The sequence below is a fragment of the Pelobates fuscus genome, chromosome 6 (assembly GCF_036172605.1).
Source record: "Pelobates fuscus isolate aPelFus1 chromosome 6, aPelFus1.pri, whole genome shotgun sequence".
Taxonomy (NCBI): Eukaryota; Metazoa; Chordata; class Amphibia; order Anura; family Pelobatidae; genus Pelobates; species Pelobates fuscus.
In genome coordinates, this window is record NC_086322.1 from 51,789,313 (window position 1) to 51,814,447 (window position 25,135).

At 40.6% G+C, this 25,135-nt stretch overlaps 1 protein-coding gene across 3 annotated transcripts in view; it reads left to right on the forward strand.

The window, feature by feature from the left end:
- FAM193A (family with sequence similarity 193 member A) overlaps positions 1–25,135 on the forward strand; it is a 107,492-nt gene that overhangs the window by 72,012 nt on the left and 10,345 nt on the right. The window contains exons 5-20 of one of the 3 annotated variants that reach the window (XM_063457685.1): positions 4,479–4,646; positions 4,964–5,192; positions 5,327–5,451; positions 7,909–8,056; positions 9,132–9,209; positions 12,172–12,284; positions 12,819–13,061; positions 14,676–14,829; positions 14,915–15,100; positions 16,142–16,393; positions 17,038–17,236; positions 18,958–19,230; positions 20,087–20,369; positions 21,258–21,444; positions 21,686–21,916; positions 22,446–22,595. In XM_063457685.1, coding sequence (XP_063313755.1) covers positions 4,479–4,646; positions 4,964–5,192; positions 5,327–5,451; positions 7,909–8,056; positions 9,132–9,209; positions 12,172–12,284; positions 12,819–13,061; positions 14,676–14,829; positions 14,915–15,100; positions 16,142–16,393; positions 17,038–17,236; positions 18,958–19,230; positions 20,087–20,369; positions 21,258–21,444; positions 21,686–21,916; positions 22,446–22,595 — 3,019 coding nt within the window. The remainder of the gene's footprint in view (positions 1–4,478; positions 4,647–4,963; positions 5,193–5,326; positions 5,452–7,908; positions 8,057–9,131; positions 9,210–12,171; positions 12,285–12,818; positions 13,062–14,675; positions 14,830–14,914; positions 15,101–16,141; positions 16,394–17,037; positions 17,237–18,957; positions 19,231–20,086; positions 20,370–21,257; positions 21,445–21,685; positions 21,917–22,445; positions 22,596–25,135) is intronic. The other 2 variants (XM_063457687.1, XM_063457686.1) reach the window with 2 other exon arrangements.

Genomic DNA, 25,135 nt, shown 5'->3' on the forward strand with positions numbered 1-25,135 from the left:
CAGCGCATTCTCTACACCCACACACAGCGCATTCTCTACACCCACACACAGCGCATTCTCTACACCCACACACAGCGCATTCTCTACACCCACGCACTACACCCACACACAGCGCATTCTCTACACCCACGCACTACACCCACACACAGCGCATTCTCTACACCCACGCACTACACCCACACACAGCGCATTCTCTACACCCACGCACTACACCCACACACAGCGCATTCTCTACACCCACGCACTACACCCACACACAGCGCATTCTCTACACCCACACACAGCGCATTCTCTACACCCACACACAGCGCATTCTCTACACCCACGCACTACACACACACAGCGCATTCTGTACACCCACGCACTACACACACACAGCGCATTCTGTACACCCACGCACTACACACACAGCGCATTCTGTACACCCACGCACTACACACACACACACAGCGCATTCTGTACACCCACGCACTACACACACACACACACACACACACACAGCGCATTCTGTACACCCACGCACTACACACACACACACACACACACAGCGCATTCTGTACACCCACGCACTACACACACACACAGCGCATTCTGTACACCCACGCACTACACACACACACAGCGCATTCTGTACACCCACGCACTACACACACACACACACAGCGCATTCTGTACACCCACACACTACACACACAGCGCATTCTGTACACCCACACACTACACACACACACAGCGCATTCTGTACACCCACACACTACACACACACACAGCGCATTCTCTACACCCACACACTACACACACCCACACACAGCGCATTCTCTACACCCACACACTACACACACCCACACAGCGCATTCTCTACACCCACACACTACACACACAGCGCATTCTCTACACCCACACACTACACACACCCACACACAGCGCATTCTCTACACCCACACACTACACACACAGCGCATTCTCTACACCCACACACTACACACACAGCGCATTCTCTACACCCACACACTACACACACAGCGCATTCTCTACACCCACGCACTACACACACAGCGCATTCTGTACACCCACGCACTACACACACAGCGCATTCTGTACACCCACGCACTACACACACACACACACACAGCGCATTCTGTACACACACACAGCGCATTCTGTACACCCACGCACTACACACACACACACACACAGCGCATTCTGTACACCTACACACACACACAGCGCATTCTGTACACCCACACACTACACACACACCACATTCTGTACACCCACACACTACACACACACCACATTCTGTACACCCACACACTACACACAGCGCATTCTGTACACCCACACACTACACACACACACACACACCGCATTCTGTACACCCACACACTACACACACACACACACACACACACTACACACACACAGCGCATTCTGTACACCCACACACTACACACAGCGCATTCTGTACACCCACACACTACACACACACACACAGCGCATTCTGTACACCCACACACTACACACACACACAGCGCATTCTGTACACCCACACACTACACACACACACACAGCGCATTCTGTACACCCACACACTACACACACACACACAGCGCATTCTGTACACCCACACACTACACACACAGAGCGAATTCTCTACACCCACACACTACACACACACAGCGCATTCTCTACACCCACACACTACACACACAGCGCATTCTCTACACCCACACACTACACACACACACAGCGCATTCTCTACACCCACACACTACACCCACACACAGCGCATTCTCTACACCCACACACTACACACACAGCGCATTCTGTACACCCACGCACTACACACACACACACACACTGCGCATTCTGTACACCCACACACTACACACACAGCGCATTCTGTACACCCACACACTACACACACAGCGCATTCTGTACACCCACACACTACACACACACAGCGCATTCTGTACACCCACACACTACACACACACAGCGCATTCTCTACACCCACACACTACACACACACAGCGCATTCTCTACACCCACACACTACACACACAGCGCATTCTCTACACCCACACACTACACACACACAGCGCATTCTGTACACCCACACACTACACACACACAGCGCATTCTGTACACCCACACACTACACACACACAGCGCATTCTGTACACCCACACACTACACACACACACAGCGCATTCTCTACACCCACACACTACACACACACAGCGCATTCTCTACACCCACACACTACACACACACAGCGCATTCTCTACACCCACACACTACACACACAGCGCATTCTCTACACCCACACACTACACACACACACAGCGCATTCTCTACACCCACACACAGCGCATTCTCTACACCCACACACTACACACACAGCGCATTCTGTACACCCACGCACTACACACACACACAGCGCATTCTGTACACCCACGCACTACACACACACACACACACACAGCGCATTCTGTACACCCACGCACTACACACACACACACAGCGCATTCTGTACACCCACGCACTACACACACACACACACAGCGCATTCTGTACACCCACACACTACACACACACACACAGCGCATTCTGTACACCCACACACTACACACACAGCTCCCCTGTCTAAACACACTGCATCCACTACATGTGGCATGTATATTTTGTGCATTTACCTTTAGAAATAGTTTATTTTTTCAAAATGGTAAATGTACAGAATATCGGCAAGTTATCAGTTATCGGCCTGAAAGTTCACAAATTATCGGTATCTGTATCGGCTTTTAAAAAAAACCAAAAAAAAACAATATCGGTCGATCCCTAATAGACTCCCTGTAAGATATCCACTGTATACCTTACCAGACCTCTAATTTTCCTATCTTTTTTTGACAAGTGTATATTCCACTCTGTAACACGGTGTTAGGCACCTTGAAAAGCCTTAAAATATTCAGATGTGGGTGCTCAGAATGTTTCTATTCCAGTACATTTCCTGTTTTGTTAAATGTCTGTGTCCTTGATGACATTTCCCCCCCCCCGAATATATATTTTTGGAGTTTTATCAAATAAAAAATATATACAAAACAATGGTCACATCATACACTATAATACAAAAACAAAACAAAAATACATGTTAAATAACAAAATTGTGGTCGCCAGAAAATGTTTAAATGCCTTAAAGTTTAATAGAGCAACACTCTCATAAATACCTCTTGTAAATCAGTAATACATATTGTTTTACAAATGCCTTTCCTTATGTACCGAAGCAAATGGCAAACAATACAAGCCATCATCAGTTCCATGTTACCCAAAAAATATATAATTTAAAGGAGTAGAACATATGCTTGTTAACCGGATGTCATATAATGACATCCAGCGTCAGATAACGGACCAAAGGTCCTTTCAAACCAGGAAGTCCCTCTTCTTCTTTTTTATTTTTTTACTTTCGCTTTGTTCTGGCTGTTTTTGAATTCTTACATGCTCTTAATAAACTTATTGTATGGTAGATATTATGCATTAAATATTATTCTTCTTATGAAGAAAAATATGGTTCAGTTTCTGCAATTAAAGTTTAAAGGGATCCTATAGTGCCTGGAAAACACAGCCATTTTCCTGGCACTATATATGAATCCAGTGCCAATGTCCCTTGGTGCTGGGTCTGGCTCCGCCCACGCTCCTCCCCTGCCGACGTCAGCCAGTGGGGAGTTCTAATGCTCATGGGCGGCAATGGTCGCGCACGCGCTTTAGACCTCCCCATAGGAAAGCATTATTTAATGCTTTCCTATGGGGAAAAACTGCTGCTGGAGCTCTGTAAAGACATCTAGCGTCGGATAACGGACCAAAAGACAGTCACTGGGGGCAGACTTAGAGCTGCAATGTAAACATTACAGTTCTCTGGAACGGCAATGTTTTAGATTGCTGCACGAAGTGCAAAAGGGTCACAGCACCTAGACTATTTCAATTAGCTGAAGTGGTCTGGGTGCCTACTGTGTTCCTTTAATGATATAATTCATATTAGCGTATTACTGGTGTGTGTTTTTATCTCACATGAGAGATTGCACGTCTGCCAGACATGCAGTAAAATGTGATGAATCTTGCTTAAGGGAACACTAGCGTGTCAGGAACACAAAAATATTCCTTGCGCTATAGTCCTGGAATGCAGGATTATGGTTTACTCACACCGCACCGGTTTCACCCCGCCTGGCTCCACCTTTGTGGCTGAGATCATCAGTCAGGATCTCAGCCAATCCAGTGCTTTCATGTAGGAAAGCATTGGAAGGCTATTGTGCAAAATGCTGAGCTGTGCCAATCAGCATTTCGTCATAGAAATGCAGCTAAATATCCGTACCTCTGTAGACATTTGCATAGTCCTGATCACGCATTTTGTAGAGTTTCCAATAACAGATTTTCAACAGTTACATATTTGATTTGTTTTGTTTTCTTTCCCTTGTTATCCACAGGGAGATTTCAGCAGAGACTGAACGGGAATCCCAGCAGCTCCAAAACTATTGGTCGGATGTTCGGTACATGATTCGCTGCATATACCGTCAAGCGGGTACCCCTTTGGCAGATGACCAGGACCAATCTCTAGTGCCAGAAAAGGATGGAATGAAAGATTTAGTTGATAGGTACACTTTGCCAAAGTTATTTTTATGTGGTTTTCTTTCTTTTGTAGCTTTTATTTGCTGATGCAACTAATATCAGAGTGTGCTTGAGTGAGTGCATTTTGACTCCAGTATTAACCACGCCACTGTGACCAACTTGCTGAATGTTTTACCATTTCATTATGTTTTCCTTTCTTACTCTTCTTACAATTATCCAGGTTTATATCTCCCCCCTCCCATATCTCTCCCTGCTTGTTCGCGTTTGTGTGTGTAATTTTTTGAATGTGTATTTATGTAAACATTTATAGAGTGGGAGATATATATATTTTATGCCCGTGTAGGTTGTGTGAAAGAGATCCTTACCAGCTATATCAACGCTTGGAGCAGCAGGCGCGGGAGTATGTACTGGAAATGAAAGTTCGCCTGCTCAAGCATTTATCCCTGGGTTTTAAGGTGACCTCCAGTATACAGGGTCCTCCGCAAGCCCATCAGTTCATCTCCTTGCTGCTTGAAGAATACAGTGCTCTATGCCAAGCAGCATGCACAATTGGCACTTTTCTCATCACCCTGGTAGGAATATGTATTTCCTTCTTAATTTGCGTTTTATTGCATTCTATTTATTACTTTTTTTTTTTTGGCGGGGCAGTGATATCTTACTTGCAGTGGTTTATTGACTTTTTTTTTTGTTTATTTGTAAATTGTAGGAAAATGAACATTTAAAGAAATTCCAGGTCACTTGGGAATTGCACAACAAGCACCTGTTTGAGAATCTGGTATTTTCTGAACCGCTGCTACAGAACAGTTTGCCAGCCCTGGTTTCACAGTTAAGGTAAGGCAAGGGGGAGGCCGGTCTGCATTGTATTTTAATGGGAAGAACCCCTTTTTCGAGTTTTGAGAATTGTAACACTTTCTGCGTTTTGGCTGAGCTTTTGGTTTTCTTCAATCTCTCATGGATATCGTAATTAAATCATCTAAATCTAAGTGACTGCCAGCCAGAAAATGTGTGGGCTACGATTCCTTTGATGCCAAGTATTTCCCAAAAATCTTTTATTCCTAAATTACGCAGTTTATCCATGAACTGCAATACAGGTTTCTGTCTTTTGCGTCGTCTTCTAATTCCCTGCATTTGATTTTTCTTACTTAAAGGAACATTCCAAAAACGTGAAGTGCATGTGAAGAATGTGTCCTCTAATTTAAAATAAAATTGCAGATTTCACTAGAAAGTGGCACATTTCTAATTAAATCTTGTTAAATGAGACAACTGGTCCTGTTACTTCCAATTAACTCAAGAGGCAGAAATTTCCCAGTGCACCTACCTTGCAAAGTCTTCTCATTGAGCCGCATTGGGAAGTCTGTGATTGGACAGCGACAAAGTCTTGGCGAGGTTAGAAAGGGAGGACTTGTAAAGGCTGCAGGCAAGAAATCGGTTTTTAAAAGCTGTTTTTAGCTATATCCACAATGTAAAATAATGCATAAATGCATGTTTTCAAATTGGTTATATCTACTAAATAGGGATTTTTTTTTTCTTTGTTATTTGTACAGTGATGTGTTCATTTAAGTCTGTTTCCACCTAAGACTGTTAATGATGGGTATTGTGCTTTTTTTTACTTTTATGAGAGTAATTGGTATCATATTCGCTTGATGTCAGTTAGATATTAAACTTAGTTGAGCATGAGTATTTCTCACTTTTTGTTTCTCTTTATTGTGGCTTTATCGTGTTTGTTTTATATGTCCATAGTACAGCATTGCAATGTATGTTGGTGCTCTGTAAAAATATATACTGTCAGAGTTGCAAGCATACAGCCACCTTATTCTTTACCTTCCTGTTTCTTGGCATTCATGAATGCAGAGCAGCTATATGAACAATCACGAGATGGTGCAAGTAATCAGTTTGGTACATCCTTTCAAGCCAAGCAGAGATCAGTGCACAGTGCACTTTAAAGGAACACTATGGGGTCATGAACACAAACGTGTATTCCTCACCCTATTGTGTAAAATATACTATCTAGCCCCCCTTAATTATAGAAAAATCTTCCCTTATTTCCAGCGATGCGCGGGTCTGCCGGTGCTGACTCCTCTTCCTTGCTGCACACTGTGCAGCACTAACCCATGGAAGCACATCTATTGGCTGTCTGAAGGGGTGTTCCTTGGCTGCCTTTTTTACCATTTAAGTCTGGTAGTTCTGGTGACTATAGTGTCCGTTTAATATTATTAGTATTTATATAGCACCAGCATACTCCGCAGCATTTTACATTTATAAAATGGGATTATTTGACAAGTAATTAACATACAGCATGTAACAGACAAGAGGTGAAGAAAGCCCTGCTCAAACGAGCTAACAATCTATGAAGAATAATAGTAACTGCTAATAGAATAGTTTGCCCCTTTATAGTATTAACACGCGGACTTTCAGTCTACTTTCTCTGTGTCTACAAATGCTGCTTTTGTGACTGTTTCTAATTGTGAATAAACAAAATATAAATATTTTTTTATATTTATGTTGGAAGATCTGGTGCTTCCCACCTGCATATTAAGAGTGAGTGAGTGAGTCAAGATAAGATTATATCCTTTGTTCTGTTTAGCGTTATTTTTCTGACTAGTTACACTTTAACGCTTATCCATTTCTTTAACTCCTTATCTATATGATTCACTTTTCCAAGTGGGGAGATACTGATATGCTAGGAGGGTTAGCCTATTACTGGTGCATGTTCTGAGACTTCCTGATTGAAGACTAGGACCGTCAGAGGAAGTGAAGTGGTAGTGATTGGATGGATAGCTGTTTAGATCAAGTACCTCTTTAAGTTTGTACAGTTGTGTGTTTTTGGTGTTTTTTTTTTCCCCTCCATTACATTATCTGTTCAGCTTGATAGTTAGAGATAGGTTTTCATGGAATACTTTATAACATACCTGTGTGGTTTGTTACAATGTAGAGATTTTCTCTTGCTTTCATGCTGAGTTCTGTAGACGGAAGTTTGTTGGAAAATGATCTCCTGAAGAATGTAAGGCCGCAGCAAATGTCACTGCAGGGAGAGATTAGCCTTTTCAAGCAGGTTATAAATATCTTCACAAAACAACGCAAGATCTTTACAGATGATAAGGGTTTTAATCGCCATTTGAACCAAGCAAGATATATATATATATATATATATATATACACACACACACTATGGAATTCACAACAAAACTACATTTCTGTTAGTGGAACGTATACTAATATTTTAATCAGTATTTATGTCAGCAGATTGTTTGAAAAATAAGTGACTAAAGTGTTTCAATTGCCTTGTAGGCTTGGAACGGCATCCCATGACTCCTATAGTGAAGATATGTATAGTACCTTGCTTCAAAGGTATCATCAACTTGAACAGGAAATGGGCCAAATTTCTGAAGAATGGTTGGAATGTCAGAAGAGAATTGATAATTATGTAGATGAGCAGGTAAGTGACAAAAAAAACACTTTGTGGTAACAATGACTGATCAATACTGTCCTCTATAATGAGCAGAATGCCAAAAATGTGCCCTCAAAGCAGGTTTGTGGTTTTCCACCATGGCCATATTTTTTTGTAACATGATTAAATATTTTTGTTTATCATTTTAATGCGTTGTATATAGCCTTTCCGGTTATTTTTGTTAATTTGATATATCTCTCCCCCTTCCTCTCCTCCCCCCCTCCCTTTTTTTTTTGGTTTGTTTTTAAACATTATTTATATTGCATTGCTGAGACTACTTCCTCACTAAACCTCTTTGGTTGATGCACAGCTTATCTTGCCCTAGGTACTTTGTCAGGTACATTTGTAGGGTAGGTCCTTTTGATATGATTAGTGGTTTGCCAGTTCAACATGGGGAAGAGAGACACAATATGCATTAAAAAAAATGTCCACCTAGACACGAGCCAGACATATCTATATATTCGTAGCATGTATATACAGAAACACAGATGCCTGTTTCAGTTCAGCTTGTTTCCTATAAGTTATGTTGATCTTTTTATCAAGTGGAGTTTATGGGATTTGCTGGTAGTCTTTGTAACAAACTAAAGTTATACGTGTGCTGCAGTTTGGTTGAATGAGAGACCCTTCATTCATACGCTGTGTAAGCACCGGGATACGGCAAGGGGCTTGCATTGCACATGCTTAAATTATAACCAAGAGCTGGCAATTTCCAAATAGGTATACAGACAGTTGAATATTATTCATTTATATTGTGTAACCTATTTAGTAGATCATTAAATGTTTATAATTAACGTACAATTAAGATGTGCACATGCAACAAATTTTCTGTTAAGAAGAGGTGGAAAACCAAAACCAGATTGGCCATTCAACAAGCCCTTTACACTGTGGCATGTTTGCACCTTGGGTTACAGGCGAATAATTCCCTTCTAGGTGAAAATATTACCTCTCTTCTGTTTAAAGTTACAGTAATGGTGGAAAACGTTACCTTGAATGGTAAAGGGGGATGTTGAAAATAAGGAAGAAAGGAAAAAGCATGTTTATTTTGGTTTACACTTCATTTTAGATGGCATTGAAAACCAAACAAAGAATGCTAAAAGAAGATTGGGAGTTCTTTAAGCAAAGGCGGTTTATTGAAGAACAAGTAAGGCCGTAACCTGTTTAATTTGCAGCGCTCTTAGATTTGGCTTTCATCAAGTAAAATTCACTCTGAAATCAGTTCTGTTGTATAATTGACAGGGAGACGGCTATTTGTATTGACTGCTTGGTTTGCTGGCGTCTGGGCTGCGGCATGCTTCTATTTGCTTCTGTCACTAACCACAACCACTGTGCTAGTGGTGATAATTACAGGCAGGACATCTGCCTATCAAATTATGCCTGGACTGGTCACTTGATTCTGATCATGTTTGCTGTGAATGAACTTATTTAATGCGGTTTTCAACGGCTAACTTCCTGTCTACAATCTTTCTAAGCACTGCGTTTCTTCAGGGTCTGTGTCTGTTTCCTTAGAACATGATCCAATCTTTAAGTGTAAAATGCACAGCTAATGTGATGCTTTTCGGAGTATGGGACAGGGACTCTGATCCTGCAGCTACTTTGGTTCCTAAGCGACCTTGTAGTTTTTGTGCATCAAGTTTCACATTAATCACAACAAGCAAAAAAGGACGTGCCTACCTAGACACTATGTAGTCCTATCTATACAGACATAGCATATATACACATAAACCCAATTCAGAATAAAGGATGCCTGTTTCAGTTCAGCTTTTTTCCCCAGCTGAACATTTTTTCTTTAATTTTATTAAACTAGTAATTAAAATTATTTTCATCTAACCTGTCATGCCATAGGTAATTAAACTATATGTCTATAACACTTGCCTCAACCTTTGCTTTTGAGTTCTCTCCTGATTTTCATGGCCACTCTGGATATGTCCAGATGCATTCTGGAAAATGAGTTCCAAGCAGATAAGCTGGGTAATCAACATATGCTTTTAACCCCTTAAGGACACATGACGTGTGTGACATGTCATGATTCCCTTTTATTCCAGAAGTTTGGTCCTTAAGGGGTTAAAGGTCTATGTGGTGCTTGGAGTAAACCTTTAAATGTGGGAATGTTTATACTATTGCATGATAATACTGTAATATGTTCAGGGCACAAAATTTCCACCTGCTCACTAGCCATTGGCTAGTTAAAATTCACCACGGGCGGGTAGGAACTCACCAACCGGGCTTGCAGTGGAGAGTAACTTTATAGCGTAGGACTTGAAATTTTGAGGCCTGATATATTCTTTCTTTGGCATCTAGATAAGTTTTGTTCAAGCATCACGATAAGTCTCAACCACAGGTTTGGCTTTTTTTTCTGTATATTTTTTTTAATTTGTTTAAATTTAACATATCAAATAAGTACCAATACTTGGCTGCTTAATGTAATTTTTGGTTTCTATGTTGACCAGTCTACCTTAACACCAAATGGGTCTGCTATTTTTCCTACATATATAGTTTATTTAATATGAATGAAGTGTTAGACCATTCCAAACCAATTTAGCTTTTGTTTTTGTGTTTTGTTCACCCCCTACCTATTTGCTGACATAGTAATGCATACTGAAAGAACAAACATTAAAAATATCATTGATTTTGTTGTGATCTTCTCTGTACATACCAATGTTTATCTGTAACTTACAGTCAATGTGAGTGACATACAGAAATGGGCACCCCTCCATCATGGTACAATAAAATGGCCTTTTACATTATTCCCCCCCCCCCCCCCCCCCCTCTAAATTGGTAGCAGTATTTAAGAATGTGTCAGTCACACAGTCACTGTTATAGGCATTATCTTCCCCACTAAGTAATACAGTAACAAATGTATTAACTTTAACTTTTGGTTCTTTAATAAGAGGGGGGGGAGGGGGGGGGGAGGGGGAGAGTTGGAGGGGGAGGGGGAGAGTTGGAGTATTGAGGGGAAACTCTCTGCAGTGTCCATACTTGACAAAATGTCTTTGTCCATCATGGTCATTCTAAATGACATAAAAATGAGGATACCTCTGCAGTGATTTCAGTTTGTGAGTAGTTTAACAACTTAACTGGGTACTGCCTGAATGGGGTGGGGGGGATACCCTGCCTGCACCCAGAGTAGAGTCTCCCCCAAACCTACTCCAACAGAAGGTTGCACTGGGCTGATGAGAGAGATTGTGTCTAAATTAATACATATATTTATAAAAATATCTATCTCCCTCTCTCACTCACTCATTCTGAAAAATATGGTAATTGATGACAGTTTTTACTTATATTTGAGGCCTATAATATATATTTTATAAATTGAGTGGGCTGTTACATTTGTTTTGTTTAATCTGTGTAAATGTACCATTTTCTTTTGAATGCAGTTTCATATTTACATGTTTCTCTGAAATATTATTCTGTTGGTAGCTTATCAGGTACCAGACTCATTATTTGTTTTAAGCTATTTTTGTACAATTTGATAAGTCAGGATTATTTAGTGCCTTTGCTGTGAACTAGTTTATTCGTATGTGGCTTCTGCATTTGCCTGTCCAAGGTTTATTGCTGGATAGAGTAACTGGCCTAAGGTGGGCATTCATAGGGGCGCAGGGTTTTATTTCCTGTGAGAGACTTGCATTTTTGTCAAACCACTCAGACATAAACAGCGGTATGTCTGTCAAAGACTGTGTGACTCATAGACAAAACAATAGGCTGTGGTGTTTATGGTGCTTCGTGATCCCTTCACGTTCTACTAGCTTCCCCTTCTGATGGAATTAAATTTGCTAAATTTTGCAAAGTGATTACAATGTTAATTTTCTAATCCTGTTAAGAGGATCCTGAAACAATGCAGATTTGGGGATCTTTGTTGGAACACAGGTGAGAATGGTCAGTTTCTACAGATTCATTGTAATAATTTAAAATGTCTTTTGTTTCACTGCAAGCCCTGGATTTACGATCTACCAACAAGTTACACTGCTTTTTCTAAGCTTAGAGTTAAAATCCCCATTGAAGTGATTTGTTATGGTGCAATTCACCGGATTCTGCATCTGTTCATTTTTAATGTTTTTTTTCGTGATTGAATGGTAATCTTGCATTTTCATTTTGTTTTCTTGTAGTTAAATAATAAGAAAACATTGACTGGGGAAAACAACTTTACTGACAAAATGAGGCATATGTTATCAACCCGTATGTGTATGTCAGACTGTCCAAACTGTAACTATAGAAGAAGGTGAGCTTGTCATATAAAACGTTTTAAAAAGATGCTTTATTGCTAACTAGCTATATATTTTTTGTAATGGTTTGAAGATACAAACAAGGTGCTGACATCCCTGTTATTGTATAAATATAAAACATTAAATTAATTCTCCGTATGCCAGTATCTTAACTGGAAACAATGTATTCAAAACTCTTGCAGTATCTTCCTTGCTGTGCTTGACATCTGTGATTTCTCCTTTTGCATGAATGATATTTTGCTCTTGTGATGAGCGTTACTCTGAGATGGGTAATTGAGAGGTGAACATGCATGCTTTCAAAGTCTTACGAACACAAGCTTGCAGATTTTCTAATGGTACCCATAGGCTAGTGAGGGGTTGACTATTTTAAATGTATTTTTTGGTGTTCTCTGCCTAATCCACCAAAAGGGGGTAAGAAACCCACTATGGTGTTTCTCTGTATGTTTAGAAGAAAAAAAAAATGCAAAGCAAAAGACTCCATACACGAATTCTTGAGCTATTTTGGTGACCTTGCACATTTTTCATTGTAGATGTACTTGCGATGACTGCAGCCTCTCTCACATCCTTACTTGTGGTATTATGGACACACCAATCACAGATGATATCCACTTAAATCCGTTACCACTACAAGTTGAATCCACTCCAGATTATCTGTCAGAGATACACCCTCCTAGTATCTCTTCGGCCAGTTCAGGGTCCGCTTCCAGTTCACCCATCACAATCCAGCAGCACCCCAGACTTATCCTTGCAGACAATGGCTCTGCACCCACGTTGTGAGTACCTTGTATTGAGTGATCATTTGAATAAACATTGATCTATGTATAATGTACTGAAGCAAAACTACTACATATATCTACTATCTTGATGTTGATATCTAGCATCTTAAATAATGCTTCTCAATGCATTCTTTTTCCCCCTCTCCTTTTCTCTTATATTACCAGTTGGTCAGTGGGACTTAAAAATGGTCCCACTGTCGCAACACCCCCCCCGACATGCAGCCAGGAATGGTGGATTCCCCCATGCATTTCTTGCAGTGTTCTCGGTCAAACGTGGACCATTGGTAATCCCTTAGGGAATGTTTGTGGTTAAATAACGTTCGCAACGCAACAGTTATCCACAAGCAATGTGAAATGCAACATGTTCTAGCAAATGTATAGTTTAAACTATATGCATCAAAAAAGTAAATGAAGGGCTCTTTCGTGCATACAGTTGCCTAAATGATGCATGTGGCAGCTATCTTATTTCTGCATGTCGCCTCACTTAGACTTAGGTGCACACACCGCCACCTGTAGCAGTTTAGAGATCTGGATTACTAAACTTGTAGGGTTATCCACTAGTGAGAATTGTCTGTGATTCAAACTCGGTCCAAAGAGAATTCAAACATTTGTTATTATTATTACTAGTATTTATATAATAGACCAACTGGAATAATGGGCGGCTTCGTGAATTTTTCCAGTTCAGGTATTTGTGCCTTAAATAAGAAATTTAGCTTGAATTCCCGCCAATTCTCACTTTAGTAAATATCCCTGAACTTGTCCAAGTTTCCCTTTCCCGCTGCTTAGCGGGTTTGCGGGCATATACCACTCACACCTGGAGGAAACTCTCCTTGTCAAAGAGTTTGATTCTGGTCTCTGGACACTAATCCCATCATGCGGTCATGTGGTTGGTAATTTGTCCTCAAAGTGCTGTTCCAATAATCAGGTTAATTTGATTAGTTCTTTAAACAGATATATGTGGCTGAGTTTTTTTCATAGCCTATGTTGCTATTTATTGTGCTAGGCTGTGATTTAGTGTTGGGAAAGCTCAGTTGTGAGCGCAAACGCATTAGGGACAATACGGACGCTGGCAAATCAGAACTAACATGGTTATTGCCTAAAATGGGGGTAGGCAAATTTGGCACTCCAGATGTTATGGACTTTGTTTCCCATAATGCTGGCAAGGCGGCAGGGGAGATGTAGTTCACAACTACTTTAGAGCCAGAAAATGAGAATTGAAAGTGAATTTCAAATCTAAGGTAAAAATAGCAAAATGAGAAAAATTCACAGCTATGCTTTTAGGTCTGCACTTGAATTAACTTTGAGTTCTCACTTCAATAAATAACGATGCAAAGTATCTGGGCTGTTTTTATAGCGTCCATTTAAATTACAAATCACTGCTGCAATAAGCCACTCTCTCCGAAATGAGTGGGCTCAGGGTGATCCTAGTGCCATGCACATTTCAGTAATGCAAAGTGCTTATGGTGCTTAGACTGACCCTTTGAAGGAAATAAAATGTAATTTGTTTTGGAAGTTTCGTTTGACATTGTACACCTGCTTTTGTCTTCCTTTCTCAAATCCATCTTGCAAAATGATTTTGTAACCATATGTTTACTTTTTTTTTTTTGCCAGTGGTAGTGATGACGAGGATGTTGCCCCTTTATCAGCAAAATTTGCTGATATTTACCCGTTAAATAATTATGATGATGCAGAAGTTGTAGCCAACATGAATGGAATTCACAGTGAACTCAACGGTGGTGGGGAGAACATGGCTTTGAAAGATGAGGTACTGTCTTTTTCCATATTGTTCCTCCGTTCCCCATACTAGTCCCCATGTCTGCAATAATATATTCCTGGTTCTCACTTTTCAGTCTCCTCCAGTGAGTAGCACCAGCAGTAGCTCCTCAGAGGCCGATGATGATGATGAAGAAGCTGATGGGGAAAGTGGAGGCGAGCAGCACAATCTCCCAAAAGAAGATATGCACTTAGGAAAGAGGTCACCTCGAAAAGAGGTTGGGAAAATGGACAGTCCGCCTCCATCTTACCTTAGTCCTCAGGTAAAATGTTTCAGCACACACTTCATTTTCCCATCAGACATCCCCTAATATTTACTTTCATATTGGGCAATAGTAGTATTTAATAAGTACATTTTGCGAGGAATTTACTATATAATTTGCTTCTTGCCTTTGCTAACAAATGTGTGGAATCCATGTTTATATTGAAGATATGGTATGGCTTGGGTACAAAGCACCTTGTAATGTCATGCAGTGTGGGGGATGGTCATTTAGCGGCATCTTAAAGGAACACGATCGGGTCAGGAACACAAACACGTATTCCTGACCCTATAGTGTTAAACCCACCATTTAGATGGCTTGTCCTAACCTCAGCCCCCTTAAAAATTAATAAAACTCACCCCTTTTCCAGGGCCGCATGGGTCTGCCTGCGCATGCCCTGCCCCGATCCACCTCCTTGATATCAGAATTTCTGATTTTTAGCCAATCTAATTCTTTCCCATATTTTTATTTCCCCTATAGGGAAAGCATTGAATTGGCTAAAATCAGCAAGGAGGTGAGATGGGGGCATGGCCAAACGCCGTTTTGGCCAATCAACACTTCTTTATAGAGATGCATCTCTATGAGGAGAATTCAGCGTCCCCATGCAGAGTGGCTGAATGGCTGTGCAGCACTGCCCTAGGAAGCACCTCCTGTGGCCACCTGGAGGTGTCCCTAGGGGCAATGTGAACAGTGGATTTTATCTGAAAAGGCAGTGTTTGCTTGAAAATGCCTGAGGACAATGATTTCACTCACCAGAACATTAAGCTGTAGTTGTTCTGGTGACTATAGTGTCCCTTTAAGTATAATAATGAGAGAAAACCAGGGCAACATGTTTCTTACATCATAACCTATTCAAGTAACAAACATAATTATTTGGAGGGGTGTTGACCCGACTTACCAGTGTAGGGGGGAAAAAAGCCCATAATGCTATGTAATATAGAAAACTTGACTTGCACTCAAAAAGTTGTGCTGAACGTCACTGAAAAAAAACATTAAGCAATCCTTAAAACATCTTTTGAAAAAGATCTTTTTAATACATTGCAGGGGGATTCCGTTCCCAGTTCATGTGAGTGTCATGTGTGTAAGCAAGAAGCCTCTGGTCTATCCCCATCAGCCCTTGTAGGAGGACGTCTACCTGCTGGACATCACTTTATAAACCCTGAGAAGCCAGCCCACCCAGCACTTCACCTCTATCCTCATATTCATGGACATTTACCCTTACATACAATCCCCCACTTGCCTCGACCACTCATTCACCCTACGCTTTATGCAACGTCTCCCTTTGCACACAATAAGGTAAGACCGTTGCAAACTAAGCAAGCAAGTTCATTAGAATCACGTGGGCTGTTTTTACGTCAATGTGCTCAGGCTTGTAGGTGACTGCTTTAGTGAAAGACTTGTTTCTAGTTAGACTTTGTAGAGACATAGTTTAAGATGTCTACGAAAGATTCTCTACCGAAGTCACAATAATGAACTGTAGTGCTTATGGTGTGACCTTTCAGAGTGACATTTAAGTTCTACCAGCTTCCCTTTCTGCTTGAATTAAATTTGCAAAGCGATTCCTATGTTAACTTTCTAATCCTGTTAAGATTATTTTAAGAGAGATTTGGAGGAGATCTTTGTATAAAGTCACATAATTGTCAGTTTCCACAGATTCATTATGATAATTTAAAGGTCTTTTGTTTCACTACCAACAATTTACAATGCTTTTTTAAGCTTGGAGTCGTTTACATTGTCTTTAAATTAAACTAGCCATGCATTGCCTCGATCTTTGTTGTTTAAATTGGGCTTTGGCATACTAATATTATGATATTATAATGTGTGCGTGTTATATACACACACACTTTTTTTTTTTTTTTTTTTAATATAGATTTATTTTCCCCCATTCGAAAACCTAACCATTTTGTTTTTTCTTGAACTCCAATTTTATACTTTTTTAGGCCTTGCCACCAACAACTGTTCAAAACCACACAAACAAGCATCAAGTATTTAATGCTTCTTTGCAAGACCACATGTATCCAAGTTGCTTTGGGAATTCTCCAGAATGGAACCGGTCGAAGTTTATAAGTCTCTGGGGTTCAGAAATGATGAATGACAAGAACTGGAATCCAGCTACTTTTTTACCAGACCCGCTTGCTGGTAAGGGAAGCATGGCAAGGACTACTCAAACCAAAAATCAGTGTGTTAATAAGAGCTTGTTTTTTTGTTTGGGGTGACCTTTTTTAAAAATCTTTATTATAACATACGATACAGTTGCATGAACCCAAATTGCCATTCATTTTTTGACTGATTGTAGGAGCATTCTGTTTTTGATCTAATGTTTCAACAAAAGTGGCTTTAAGTACTTCTCTGTAAATCACTATTGTTTATTGTAATTACAAAATGAATATACACATCTCAAGAGATGTGGATTTGTTTTAAATCATTATTGAAATCACTAGTCGGTTTAAATGTTTTTTCTCTTTCTTGCTTGTTATAATTTAGATATTTGCAACCAGATGAAGAGTTCATATTTAAAATAACTTTTCAGATTAGTTTAACTCTCGTCTCAGAACTGATTTTGTTATATACCATTACAAATACATAGATATTGATTGAAATTATTTGAAGATGAGCTATCACCAATATTATAGTTTTATCATCCATATTGGGAGAACAGCTTGAATTATTTTATTTAAAATTATTTTGTATACATAATCATGTATGTGCTTAAACGTCAATGATCACAATTTAAGTTAATTGGTTAAACAAAATGTCTTTTAAATAGCAATTGTTTGCCATATTACCTTGGTTCTCACCAGGACGCCAAGCCTTCTCGGACTCTGGGAGATGCCCCAGATGCCAATCCCGACAATCATTTATTGGCTGAGAGTGTTAGCTGAATGCGCTCAGCCACTGAATTATTAAATTATTAAAGATTATGCACAATATTGATATTAACCAGACTAAAACTTAGTTTAAACTGGCTTATGACATATTTGTTGATCTGCCACAATAGACAACTTGAGACATCACTGATCCGAGCTGGATGATGGCAGAATGACGCTGCTGGAGGTTGAGTGGCACCTTTCGACAGCAATATAAAATATCTCCAGAAGTTTTAGATTGAAAAGCTGCAAGGACAGACTCTGTGCACCATGACCACTTTAAATCAGTGAAGTTGCCATGGTGTTTGGAGTAACCTGGTATTTTTTTTGCACACAGTTATGAAGAATAACAATGGAATTAAGGTCTTTTTCTGAACTTAGTTTATTTTGTTTTTTATATGTGCATGTTATCCCTACAGTAACAAGGTAAAAAAAAAAAAAAAGGTACAGAACTAATCCCCATTTCATGCTGAATAACATTTGGACTATCACGTATCTTAAATAGAAAACTATCCTTAATATATTTAAATAAAATTCTGATTTTAATTCAACCTATTCCCCCCCCCATTTATTTTTATTTGTCCTGATTTGTATGCTTGCTCAACTATAAGTTAACATCCAAGCATTGTTTGCTACAGTGTTAAGGATATGGTAATTTGCATTCATTGGGTAGAGTACAGGTTCTCATGTTATTGAATTAGCATTTGTATATTACTTTGTATTGAATACGGCATATCACTCAGCGAAATTACCATGCACTATGTATTGAAATTATATGTAAACACCTTATGCTAATGATGGCCCTTTGTGATTGGTCCCTGTGGGTCTTTGCTTACCTCATATAACCCATGGTACACAGAGTAAGTTTTAAACTCACTCTAATTCTTGCTTGGCGTACCATATGCAGCAAACTAACCATGGGTGTAAATGAAGTTTATGTCTCTGTGTTTACTGTGGACAACTCATTGAATGTTGCTGTTTATCACACTTTAGGGGGTGATATTTTAGGGCCAGCGCTCCCTGAAATCAGACCTGAAGCACTTTCCACAGCACCTAGCAATGACCCAACACCGGCACCAGACGTAAAGGAGAAAAAAAACACTGCCAAAAAGAAATGTCTTTACAATTTCCAGGATGCCTTTATAGAAGCAAATAAGGTTGTTATGGCAACCTCATCTGCTACTTCCTCCGTTTCATGCACTGCTACCACAGTCCAGTCTAGCAGCAACCAGTTTAAAGTGTCATCGAAGAGGCCTTCTTCTATAGGCAAGTGTTTTTTTTTTTTTATTGATTTTTTTTTTTTGGTGCAGGGGCAGCTGGTGATTTTGTTACTGGTCTGTAAGGGTCTTTAACATATATCTAGACATTTGCTGCACATATGTAACCACTAGTCCTTAAAATAGACCTCTAAAATAGAATCATCCTCTGTGGGTTAGTAAAAATGAATCCATACATTGAGCTAGTGAAATTGTCCCCTAATGTGTCTGAAGTTTGCTGGTAGTTCTCGGCTCTGTGATCATCTGCATTGCTTCCATAACACAAGTAAACTAGATCGTGAGATTGCATAATGTACATTTTGGGAGCTTGTGAATCGGAACAATCCCCAATCTTTTTGTATAGCTCTGTTTAATCTTCATGAAAAGCCAGCTTGGGCAGTGACATGTGAGTTTCATTTTATTAGATGCATATTCATTCTGCACTTACCAATGTAGTATTCAGTCTGTTTTATGAAGACATCCCTAGAATTCTAATTACAATATATATTTTCATAGGGTGGTTAGGAAGATATTTCCTGTAGACGTTTTGATTCTCATTATTTGGGTCTCTCACCTTGCTAATGGATTTTATTTTTTTAACAGGTGGGAGTTGCACCAATTTTAGTTGTCTATGTCTATATTAATATATTCACGTAAAAAATGTGAAGGTCATGGATTGTGTAAAGCAAGCAGAATTATACTCCTTTCTTTCACATTTGTAGCAAGTTTCTTTAGCGTAATGAATCCATGCGCACAGAGTCTGACTTTTCACTAGAAGTTTCAGGACTGTGCATATAATTTGCCTTGTCTGACTGTTATTTCCTTAGTGGGTAGTTTTGAACATTATACTTTATCTTCTCTTTAAGGTGAAGTATTTCACAATATCAAAGAGGACCACCGACATAATACTACGCCGATTGCACCAAGAAACAGTCCTACAAGCTTAACCACTCCTCCCTCGCTGTCTCCTGGTTCACACTCTTCAGCTGCCACTCCCCACCTCCCAAATATTGCTGCTCAGCCATTCCCCAAAACAGCTGCCACCGCCCCAGGGTTCGTCGATCCACACTTAGGTTTTTGTCCATCTACAGCTGCACCTCCTTCGTCTACGACAGACAGCTCGCTAAGTGCTCCTCCTAGCGTCTGCAGGTAAGTGAACTAAGCATATTGAATAATCCAGCGGATGACTTGTTGCAAATTACTTGTAGAAACAGCCTGTGATAGTGATGTTGTTTTTTTCCCTCTCCTATAAACCTGCCCAGTGCTAAATAAGTGTGTGAAATAAGTTTGCTTAAACACTGAATTTGTTACTTATTCATACTGCAAGTGCGCCATTTTTATGTGTGTATGCATATTACTGGGCTTTAACGTGCAGGGTGCTCATATCGCAATGCCCCATTGAGTGTTTGCAGGCCTTATAATGTATTCAAGGCTTTCTAATTTTGCTTAAATGTAGGAGACGCACAAATTCGAAAACTGAATGCATCTCAAATGTGATCAAAATAGAAGTTCAGCAGCACTGATAATTCCACAGTATTCACATCTCTCTCAAAGCCCTTTAGTTCCCATAAAGTGCGGTTTATGATGCACTCCATGACATCTCTTTCTTGATGTAAAGCAACGTTTTGCTCTTCTCCTCCAAATGCTGAATGCCGAGCATCACTTGTCCTGGGAGGGTTTGTTTAATAAGTTTAGCTATAGTTTTAAACACATAATAATGAAACTGAAGCTTTTCTGTCAAGTTATCTTTTCAAATGCTAATGGTGAACAATACTAATCCCATCAACTTTCTGTCTGGTGGGATATGTAATTGTTTACCTATTTCCACTTGTAAGTGGATAAACATTATGGAACTTGGGTACAAGTGCTTTGCATTCTTTGCAGAAATTATGCAGGTTTGTTAATTAGTATAATAAACAGATTACTGTGTGTGTGTGTGTGTGTGTGTATATACACACACACACACACACACACACACACTTTGGAAGATGCATCATGAGTTTACACGGATGTTTAAATTGTGCCTAAATGTTTCAGTGATCCAGACTGTGAGGGACATCGATGTGAGAACAATGGCGCTTATGAACACCAGCAGTACGATGGGGAGGAAAGTCAGGATGAAGACAGCTGCTCAGAGCACAGCTCTAGTACATCCACCTCAACCAACCAAAAGGAGGGGAAATATTGCGATTGTTGTTACTGCGAGTTCTTCGGACACGGAGGGGTAAGGGTATGGTATTATATTTAGTATAATGTACATCCTAGTGCACTTAAATATGCTATAGGATAACCTTTAACAGTCCACAATTGATGTCCGTTTCTCTTTTGTTTTGTTGAGGCTGTATCTCTAGCTATTAGGTTGCTTACAAATAAGGGTAACATCTGCATTAAATGGATCCCACTGAAGACATTACTTAAAAATTTTCTCTTTTTTTGCTATGTTTTTTTTTTTTTTTTTTTTACAGCCTCCATCTGCGCCAACTAGTAGAAATTACACAGAGATGAGAGAAAAACTGCGCCTAAGGTTAACAAAAAGAAAAGAAGAGCAGCCGAAAAAATCCGACCAGCTTTCTGAAAGGGACGGTGTTGTTGACCATCGGAAAGTAGAAGACCTCGTGCAGTTCATCAACAGTTCGGAGACCAAGCCAGTGAGCAGCTCCAGAGCAGCAAAACGGGCAAGGCACAAACAAAGAAAGGTAAGGACACTAAATATTCAATTAGAGAGGCTACTATGGCAAACTATAGACACATATACATAGATACAAATACAAGTTTTGTTTCACAGAAAATGGAACAAGAGCATACATAACCAAACTCCTTTCTAGTATACATAGAAATTTCACCCCTCATGTCTGTATAGTTGTTTTTCTTTAACAATTATGGCCATTAAACATATAAAATTGATCCATCTGTCTTTAACCAATGATCCCATAGAGACATGTTAAACGTACCTAAATAGATCATTAGGTATTTACATTAGTAAGTCAGCCAGACCTTTTGTGCCTGTGCTGCTGGATCCTGAGCAGCATGGAAGAAGAACAAGATTGGCTCATTGAGTCCAAAAATCAGTTCTTCCATGTGAGGTCATTTGTTTTCTACAGTATGAATTATAGAATGACCCCATTACTATTTATTTCTGCATAACTTTTCTATCTTAACGATATATATATGAAGATTTTTTTTTATCCATTATACAATTATAATTACCCATGTGCTACCCCATAGGATTATGGGGCGAGCCCAGCAATCAATATAAATGTTAGCCATGTGCTCGGCTCAGAGGGGAGCATGCAGGAAACCTGCACCAGCACGGCTGAGGAACGGACTGACAAAGCAGAAGCTGAGCCGGACGGAGAACGACCGGGAAAGCATCAGGTTAGCATCTGGGCCAGCAGTGTCTGGGAAAACATCTTTAGGTTTAAGGTACCAAACAGACCATACTGTAACACTCACACACACAACACACAAGTGCAGCATCATCTGTCCAAATGTTTTAGGAGTATCATGTACTTCAGTATGTTATCCTTTTTATGGGGTATGTTTGCCTTTGAGGTCATGGGGTAATTTTATAGGGTTTCTGCTCTTTAGTCTAGGCTATTTTTTTTATTTATTTTTTTATAGTCATTTTGACCTCAGGATTAAGATTATGAGGCAACACTAGTTCACCACTAGGTTTGTATAAATACCAGTTTGTTTTGCAACAGTCATATATTTCTCATTTTCATTCTTCAAGGATTGGAAACCAGGTGGTGTATGTTTACCCTCTTTCGTTTTGCTCTTTGGTATCTTTGTAGTGTTTCCTGTTTGTCTGATAGACTAGGCGCAGGGATAGGCAACCTTCGGCACTCCAGATGTTGTGGACTACATCCCCCATAATGCTCTACCACACACATAATGCTGGTAAAGCATCATGGGAGGTGTAGTCCAAAACATCTGCAGTGCCGAAGGTTGCCTATGCCTGGACTAGGGTTTATATGATAGAAGGGAAAAAATTCCGGAATGGGAGGCTCCTTATAGTTGGAACTTCTTTCTGGTATTGAGGGGTCAGCCTCCTGGTATTGATTACACTGTATTTGCTGAAGCAGCAGGAACTTTGCAAAATGTTTTTCCTTTCATTTTTTAATGATTTATCTTTTTTAATGCATACAAAATTAAGGTAAACTCCTTTCTATTGTGCAAAGCTCACTGCTGCTGGGCTACATGGCAAAAACACAAATATGTCTTTTTATATGTAGAATCTTAAACTTTTCAAATCTGAGTCTGCATTCCGGTTGTTACAATTTCTATACAGCAGCTGCGCGGTCACCTTACATGCACGCCTTCCTTCTCCTTTGACAGGTAGCCAAGCAGACTCCTTCACATGGACATAGGTGAAGGGTTACATGTGCCATTTAAGGGTGGGAAGTCTGTGATGAGGTTCTGATGTTTTCCAGTTCAACTTTAGAGACCTAAACCATGTTTTTTTACTTTGTATTCCTGACAGTTCTCACTTTAATGGGTAATTCTGAAAGTTGTGTGCATTGTGGCTTTGTTGCTCTATTTCAGTGGTTCCCAGACCAGTCCTCATGGCCCAGCAACAATCCAGGATTTATTTTTCCCCTTTTTTTGTTCCACTGGAGATACTGACAAAACATGGGACTAGTTTTGGAACCACTGCCCTAGACATTGTGCAAACCTTTCAGCGTATTTAAGAACTAAAGATAAAATGCCTAACTTGGGAATGCTATGCTGTAGGCTTTGAGGTAGTGATGGGTTTAGAATTTTTGGCCAAGCCCAGTTATTACAGATCATCAGGGGCGGACTGAGAACCCTCAGGGCCCCCGGGCAAAATAAATCAAGGGCCCCCTTACAGGCCCCACCCATACTCCGCAGCAAGCGCCACCCATGTCCCGCCTCCATGCACCGCCTCCAGCCACACCCTACACAATCTTTAGACACAAGGAACAAAAGTGCAATAATCCCTTCAAGGCCCCAGTAGAGACTACAATTGAGGGCTAATGGGCCATGGAGGGGGGTCTTTCTAGCAGAGGCTATCTCAGTGTCCTTTAGAGAGTGTGTTAGAAAGAATACCCTCCAGGCCCTATTAGAGACTACAATGGAGTCTAATAGGCTTGGAAGGGGGTCTTTCTAATAGAGGCCATCTCAGTGTCCCTGCTGGAAACAGTCGCCTCCCGGCCCCAGTAGAGACTTCAATTGAGGGCTAATGGGCCATGGAGGGGGGGGGGGGGGAGAATTCTAGCAGAGGCTATCTCAGTGTCCTTTAGAGAGTGTGTTAGAAAGAATTTCCTCCAGGTCCCATTAGAGACTACAATGGAGTCTAATGGGGCCTGGAGGGGGGTCTCTCCAACACTCTGGTTCCTATTCACAATATAGCAACACAACATAGCTCGCTGATACCTAGGCCAAGTTGGCTCCTGTTACCTTAATTACTGTTGCTGGCTGGCAGTCTGTGGGCTTGCTGGAAGGCTGTGGGCTTACTGGCTGCGGGCTTACTGGCTGCGGCTGGCAGGCTGTGGGCTTGCTGGCAGGCTGTGGGCTTGCTGGCAGGCTGTGGCTTGCTGGCTGTGGCTTGCTGGCTGGCAGGCTGTGGCTTGCTGGCTTTAAGCCTAACTGGTGGCCTGGCTGGCTGGCTACTGGCCAGCCTGTGGGCTGGCTGGCTGGCTGGCCGGCCTGTGGGCTGGCTACTGGGGCACTCGTAGATTATTTAAAGAAATAATCCATGCACAATAACCACTACTGCTCTGTGTAGTCGTTATGGTGCCAGGAGGGCCGGGCCCCCCTCCTAGAGTAAGTAGTCAAACCGTTTAAGAACAGTTTGACAACTTACCTGGGGTCTGCTGGGATATGAGGCTGTAGTAGGGTATAGGAGCAGTGGTGCAATGTGTAAGGGGTGCAGTGTGTGTGTGAAAGGTTCA